We start from the raw sequence: 7,646 nt of genomic DNA, 5'->3' as shown, positions 1-7,646 counted from the left end.
AACCAGAATTGAAAGAGACATGTGTACCCCAATGTTCATTTCAGCACTGTTTATAATAGCCAGGACATGGAAGCAATCTAGATGTCCACCAGCAGATGAATGGATAAGAAAGCTGTGGTACATATACACAATGGATTATTACTCAGCCATTAAAAAGAATACATTTGAATCAGTTCTAATGAGGTGGATGAAACTGGAGCCTATTATACAGAGTGAAGTAAGCCAGAAAGAAAAACACCAATACAGTATACTAACACATATATATGGAATTTAGAAAGATGGTAACAATAACCCTGTATGTGAGACAGCAAAAGAGATACAGATGTATAGAATAGTCTTTTGGACTCTGTGGGAGAGGGAGAGGGTGGGATGATTTGGGAGAATGGCATTTAAACATGTATAATATCATATGTGAAATGAATTGCCAGTCCAGGTTTGATGCATGATACAGGATGCTCGGGACTGGTGCACTGGGATGACCCAGAAGGATGGTATGGGGAAGGAATTGGGAGGGGGTTCAGGATGGAGAACATGTGTACACCCATGGCGGATTCATGTTGATGTATGGCAAAACCAATACAATATTGTAATTAGCCTCCAATTAAAATAAATTAAAAAAATAAACTTCAATACCCAATTAATACTTTAGATTCAGTGCTTTCTTTCTTACTAAACTAGCAGTTGGTGGGGAGAGGGAAGAAGGGGGAAGAACTGCTTAGTGGATATTGAGGTGCTTAATCGTTTGGGGGTGATGAAAATGTCTTAGGACTAGGTAGAGGTGATGGTTGCACAACACTGTTTATGTATTACATGATACTTCATTATACACTTTAGGCTTCCCCGTTGGCTCTGCAGTAAAGAATCCGCCTGCAATGCAGGAGGCGCAGGTTTGATTTCTGGGTCACGAAGATCTCTTGGAGAAGGAAATGGCAACCCACTCCAGTATTCTTGCCTGGAGAATTCCACGGACTGAGGAGCCTAGAGGGCTACAGTCCACTACAAAGAGTCAGACACGACTGAAGCGACTTAGCACACAGGCAGGCAACTAAACACTCTAAAATGGTTGATTTTATATGATGTGAATCTCATTTCAAATCTTTAAGTGAATTATTTCTTAAAAGGAAAAGCTACGGGCTTTCTTGCAGAGATGGACTTCACTTTCTGAAGGCCCTCAAAGTACAAAACCTACATACCAGAAGCGAGGTTGAAGAGGGTCACTCCTGCTTCACATAAAGCAGCGTTAAAAGCTAACAGATTTTCCTCAGGTGGACCCTAGTTTCAATACTGGCCAATTAACTGGCATTTAACACCAATACTGAACTCATTCCAGTGAGAATGAGAAAGCGGGAAAATGTTTATCTGGAATTTTCTAAAAGCAGCCATGCCGGTTTAGAAATTGACTACAAGCGAGAGAGCACCACAGGGGAAATGCTAGGAGCCATATTTTTTCCCTGAAAGGTTTGTTTTGGGCTGAGGCTACTCGTGAGGTTCTATAATCCTGAAACATTACATTTAAACCCAGGTGCTTAACGGTAACGAATGGATTTGTAAAAGGGGCAACGTCCCACAGTGAAATGCAAACACCCAGGCTAGGTCTCTTTCTGTAGCAACGAATCTTCCGTACGCCGCTCACCGCCATACCCATCCGCGGGAAAACTACCTCCACTAGCCGAGGAAGGCGGAGCCTCGGAGGGCACTCCCGCCACACAGCGCTGGCGGCGCCGCTGGGCTTCTTGAGAGTTGTAGTTTTAGTCACCCATCTATCTCCTTTGCTCAGGCGGTATGTTGTGAACCAGGAAACTACAACTCCCAGAGTGCGCCAAGGTAGCGAGCGCCCGCGGCAGTGACGATTGTGGCGGACAAGGCCCGAAGGGACTCTGCCTTGTGGAGTGGCGCTGCTGCTTGGGCCGGTGGCAGACTGCAGGCTGCTGGCGTCGCGGCTGAGGAGAACGGGCGAGTGGGTTCGACCTTTCCCGTTGTGGTGTCCGCAACGATGAGTGCTGCCAGGGAGTCCCATCCGCACGGGGTGAAGCGTTCAGCCTCCCCAGACGACGATGTAAATAACAATGGCGGAGTGGTGGAGGGTTGCGGCCTACCAAAGATTGGGATAGGCGGGGAAGGGTGGATGAAGACGGAGGAAGCGCTTGAGGTGACCTGAATGGGGAGGGCCGCGGGGAGGACCCAGAAGAATGGGAAATGTACTCTTTTCTTAATTAGGCTTGAACTGTTTGTAGTTCTACCCGCTAAGAGCCAGAGACCTGCATGGGAAGGGGAATCGAGGAAGAAAATTCTGAATGGTCGAGAAGTGAAAGAGCTTAGTCAAGTGTACGTGTTTACCCATTTGGGGGCTGTTGAAGCTTCTTTATGGATGTTTCTACTAGGAAATGGCAAGATCCTGCTGGTTTTAGGCTTAAAATCCTCCTGTGATAGTCGAGATGTTCGTGCAAATTTGGACAGATATTCTGGCCAGGATTATTTTTGCAACGTAATGGTAACAGTTAAAATTAACTGTACTATTAAGAGTAAACCAAGAAAGTACTGAACGGAAGAACTGTACCGGGGGAAGTGGCGCACAGTGCTGAGGCCTGAGACGTTGAGATGTAGAATCCAGTTTTGATGTCAAGTACTGCTCTTCTCCCTCCCCCCACAGTTGTCAGTTTAAGTAGCAGGACATTCATTCCTTGAAGTAAACTATTAAATATTTACTGCTGTGCCAGATGTTGGGAGTTCAAAGATGAATAACTATGGTGTTTATCCTGGGCCTTTTGTGTATTTGTACTAGTTCTTAGCGCGGTGTCATGGACACTGCAGTAACCAGTAAACGTAAAACTAGGTCCCTCGTACAATGAACGAATGCCATGGAAACGTAGACGGGGAAATTGGGGAGCGGGGGAAGGTGGAGAGGTTATTGATAAGGATGATGAAGGGAGCATAACTAGTTTACTTTCGATTATTTAAAGCGCTGTCAATTTCTGATTGTGTAGAGGTCTTTGTTTTCTGAAGTGCGGTTCAGTGCCTTTGGTAATATTTTACTTTGCGAAACATAAAAGACTCATTGAACTCTGTTGGTGCGTCAGTTGTAATAAATGAGATGACGTTAAGACCCATCCCTCGTTAGGTAAATGGTGGAGTTAGGTCCAGAATAGTAAGGCTCTTTACGGAAATTGATTTTAGCTCTGCAGAAAGATAAGTAATCAGTAAAGATTTGAGGATGAATAGTTATATAGTGAGATTTATTTGTGCCCACGGTTCCTCCCTACAACTGGCTTTGAGATATTTTCTTGTTAATATGGTAAGCCAGTTCTTATCAGAAATTTATCTAGGCTTTTTGAGTAACCTGAGTGCCGTTTTAAAAACCATTACGCTGTTTTCCTCCTGGTATTTAACTGTGACTTGATTGCTAGAATGTCAGGCACCTGTTTTGCTAGAATCAAAGAAATAATGTTTTATTTTGACAGAAAACTCTTGGCGTTATTAGGTAATTTAACAAAGTTAAAGTGATTAAATAATTAAATCTCTACAGTTTTTGATGAGGTCAGGTTAAACTACATGACCTTTAAGACCTTTTCCAATGCTATAAGCATTCCTTTTAATAGCGATGGTTACAGTTGCAGTTCAAAATTAGGTCCTCGGACCTTAACACATTATCTATAAATTTTGCTAATGCGTGCTGCAGTTCATGGGGTTGTAAAGTGTCGGACACGACTGAGCTGAATTCCATATTTTAGTGCAATACAGTAGTAACTTATCCCTTGACAGTGATTTTTGAGTCAGTTTCTTTAATATTTTTATTTTTGTTGGTAATTGGGAGTTATCTTTTTAAGTGCTTGTGTTTTTAATATTTTAAGAATAATACATATTTAAAATTTTAAAATACGTGTCTAAGTTTAGAAAATAAAATGTAAGTGGTCAACAGTTTCTAATGTGCCTCTGCACTTAAAAGATTATCAGTTTTCTTTGTCCACTCACCTCATGTTTATTGGGGGTAACAAATCATGGAATCCAACTCTAGGAACATGCTGACAATTGTAGAAATAAATTCTGGGAGTTACTACAGTGTGTACTGAAGAGGAGGTAAATTGACTGCAGTTCTATAATAAGTGGATTAAGGATGAAACCAACTTAAAAATGGTTTCATTGGTTTGATTGGAGTGGAGAAATGAAAGCTGTCTTTTAGGAAGTAGGATGAATAGGGAGGTTGACTTTATTAACTGGTGGAGAATCTCTAAGAATATATGGGCACCCATGTGCTTTTCAGAGTACAGCACTTGAGCAAGGTACTTTTGACTGTATGGGAAGACCTGGAAAGAAGAACTGGAAGGACTTCATGATTTTTTTTAAAATTAGAATTATAAATTGTAGATGATAGGGTTATTTATGTAAGGCATTGAAGATATTTGCTCTTTTAATAGGAAATTTGGGGAAGTTTTGCTTTTTTAGACAATTATTTTAAATTAATTCTACATATTTTATAACTGTAGTTCATAAACTACTTGTATATATCCTGTCTCATTTGATCATGTACAGAGTATGATGTGGAAAGAGCAGAGGATGGAAGCAAGTCATTTAGTCTCTTTGCCTCAATGTCCTTATTTATTAAATGGTCGCTTGAGAGAATATAAATAAAAAGTGATCTGTAAGTTGTGAAACACTATGCAGTTCTCAGGTGTTGGTATTCTTAAGACAGCCTTTCAAAAAGACTCAGGGCAGATGGAGAATTAAAACTTAAAAGTTAAATATCAGGTTCACGGAACAAGTGTTTAGTGAGAATCAGAACTTAAGCTTCACTAATACTTTGTTTTTTGTTTTGGGTTTCTTTTACTTAACTATATTAAGCCAGAAATAGTTAAGAACTAACTAGTCTATGAAAAAATATGAGATGTTAGGTGGGAAGAAGTAAAGATTGGGAACTTAGATGGCCAGAATCAGAAGAGCATGCCACCAAAAGGAATTGAGAAGAACCATAAGTGGGTGTCCAATATGGGACAAATATTTCAACTCTCAATGCCCAGGAAGGATGACCATCATTGTTTTGCTGCCGCTGCTGCATCACTTTAGTCGTGTCCGACTCTGTGTGACCCCAGAGACGGCAGCCCACCAGGCTCGTCTGTCCCTGGGATTCTCCGGGCAAGAACACTGGAGTGGGTTGCCATTTCCTTCTCCAATGCATGAAAGTGAAAAGTGAAAGTGAAGTCGCTCAGTCGTGTCCGACTTTTAGCGACCCCATGGCCTGCAGCCTACCAGGCTCCTCCGCCCATGGGATTTTCCAGGCAAGAGTACTGGTCATTTATGAATAATTTTCAGAAGAAAAGATTGTAAAAGTAATTTTATTAAAAATTGTAATAACTTAAATTCTAGAATTTAACCATAACCAAATTTTCTTGATTTTTTTTTCACCTTATGTATCTATGCATGCATACCCCAAATATTTAGCATTCTCTGAATATAGCTCCTTTGCTTTTTGCTTCTCTTCTTTTCACAGCTATTTGTAAGGCCTCCAAAGACAGCCATTTTGCTTTTTTGAATTTCTTTTCTATGGGCATGGTCTTGATCCCTATCTCCTATACAATGTCACAAACCTCCATCCATAGTTCATCAGGCACTCTATCAGATCCAGTCCCTTAAATCTATTTCTCACTTCCACTATATAATCATAAGGGATTTGATTTAGGTCATACCTGAATGGTCTAGTGGTTTTCCCTACTTTCTTCAATTTAAGTCTGAATTTGGCAATAAGGAGTTCATGATGTGAGCCACAGTCAGCTCCCGGTCTTGTTTTTGCTGACTGTATAGAGCTTCTCCATCTTTGGCTGCAAAGAATATAATCAGTCTGATTTCATTGTTGACCATATGGTGATGTCCATGTGTAGTCTTCTCTTGTGTTGTTGGAAGAGGGTATTTGCTATGGCCAGTGCATTCTCTTTGCCCTGCTTCATTCCGTACTCCAAGGCCAAATGTGCCTGTTACTCCAGGTGTTTCTTGACTTCCTACTTTTGCATTCCAGTTCCCTATAATTAAAAGGACATCTTTTGGGGATGTTCTAAAAGGTCTTGTAGGTCTTCATAGAACTGTTCAACTTCAGTTTCTTCAGCGTTACTGGTTGAGGCATAGGCTCGGATTACCATGATATTGAATGGCTTGCCTTGGAAATGAACAGAGATCATTCTGTCATTTTTGAGATTGCATCCAAGTACTGCATTTTGGACTCTCTTGTTGACCATGATGGCTACTCCATTTCTTCTAAGGGATTCCTGCCCCCAGTAGTAGATATAATGGTCATCTGAGTTAAATTCACCCAGTCCAGTCCATTTTAGTTCTCTGATTCCTAGAATGTTGACATTCATTCTTGCCATCTCCTGTTTGACCACTTCCAATTTGCCTTGATTCATGGACCTAACATTCCAGGTTCTTATGTAATATTGCTCTTTACAGCATCGGACCTTGCTTCTATCACCAGTCACATCCACAGCTGGGTATTCTTTTTGCTTTGGCTCCATCCCTTCATTGTTTCTGGAGTTATTTCTCCACTGATCTCCAGTAGCATATTGGGCACCTACTGACCTGGGGAGTTTCTCTTTCAGTATCCTATCATTTTGCCTTTTCATACTGTTCATGGGGTTCTCAAGGCAAGACTACTGAAGTGGTTTGCCAATCCCTTCTCCAGTGGACCACATTCTGTCAGACCTCTCCATCATGACCCTCTTGTCTTGGATGGCCCCACACGGCATGGCTTAGTTTCATTGAGTTAGACAAGGCTGTGGTCCGTGTGATCAGATTGGCTAGTGGTCTGTGATTATGGTTTCAGTGTGTCTGCCCTCTGTTGTAGAGTTCCAAAGAATAGCAAAGATCTGAATGCACAGTTCCAAAGAATAGCAAGGAGAGATAAGAAAGCCTTCCTTAGCGATCAATGCAAAGAAATAGAGGAAAACAACAGAATGGGAAAGACTAGAGATCTCTTCAAGAAAATTAGAGATACCAAGGGAACATTTCATGCAAAGATGAATGTGATAAAGGACAGAAATGGTATGGACCTAACAGAAGCAGAAGATATTAAGAAGAGGTGGCAAGAATATACAGAAAAACTATACAAAAAGGAGCTTCGTGACCTAGATAATCACAATGATGTGATCACTCACCTAGAGCCAGACATCCTGGAATGTGAAGTCAAGTGGGCCTTAGAAAGCATCATTGCGAACAAAGCTAGTGGAGGTGATGGAATTCCAGTTGAGCTATTCCAAATCCTGAAAGATGATGCTGTGAAATTGCTGCACTCAATATGCCAGCAAATTTGGAACACTCAGCAGTGGCCACAGGACTGGAAAAGGTCAGTTTTCATTCCAATCCCAAAGAAAGGCAACGCCAAAGAATGCTCAAACTACCGCACAATTGCACTCATCTCACACGCTACTAAAGTAATGCTCAAAATTCTCCAAGCCAGGCTTCAACAATATGTGAACCGTGAACTTCCAGATGTTCAAGCTGGTTTTAGAAAAGGCAGAGGAACCAGAGATCAAAGTGCCAACATCCTCTGGATCGTGGAAAAAGCAAGAGAGTTCCCGAAAAACATCTATTTCTGCTTTATTGACTATGCCAAAGCCTTTGACTGTGTGGGTCACAATAAACTGTGGAAAATTCTAAAAGAGATG

General features: G+C 41.3%; 1 protein-coding gene across 1 annotated transcript in view; it reads left to right on the top strand.

The window, feature by feature from the left end:
- Positions 1–1,843: 1,843 nt before the first annotated feature.
- LOC104981438 (chromosome unknown open reading frame, human C11orf58) overlaps positions 1,844–7,646 on the top strand; it is a 28,371-nt gene continuing 22,568 nt past the window's right edge. The window contains exon 1 of the mRNA XM_010830532.1: positions 1,844–2,056. Within this exon, the coding sequence (XP_010828834.1) occupies positions 1,994–2,056 (63 nt within the window). The 5' untranslated portion in view covers positions 1,844–1,993. The remainder of the gene's footprint in view (positions 2,057–7,646) is intronic.

The sequence above is a fragment of the Bison bison genome, unplaced genomic scaffold, assembly GCF_000754665.1.
Source record: "Bison bison bison isolate TAMUID 2011002044 unplaced genomic scaffold, Bison_UMD1.0 scf7180017864518, whole genome shotgun sequence".
Lineage (NCBI taxonomy): Eukaryota > Metazoa > Chordata > Mammalia > Artiodactyla > Bovidae > Bison > Bison bison.
Note: the sequence above shows the minus strand (reverse complement) of the source record. Positions and strands in the feature narration are given on the sequence as shown.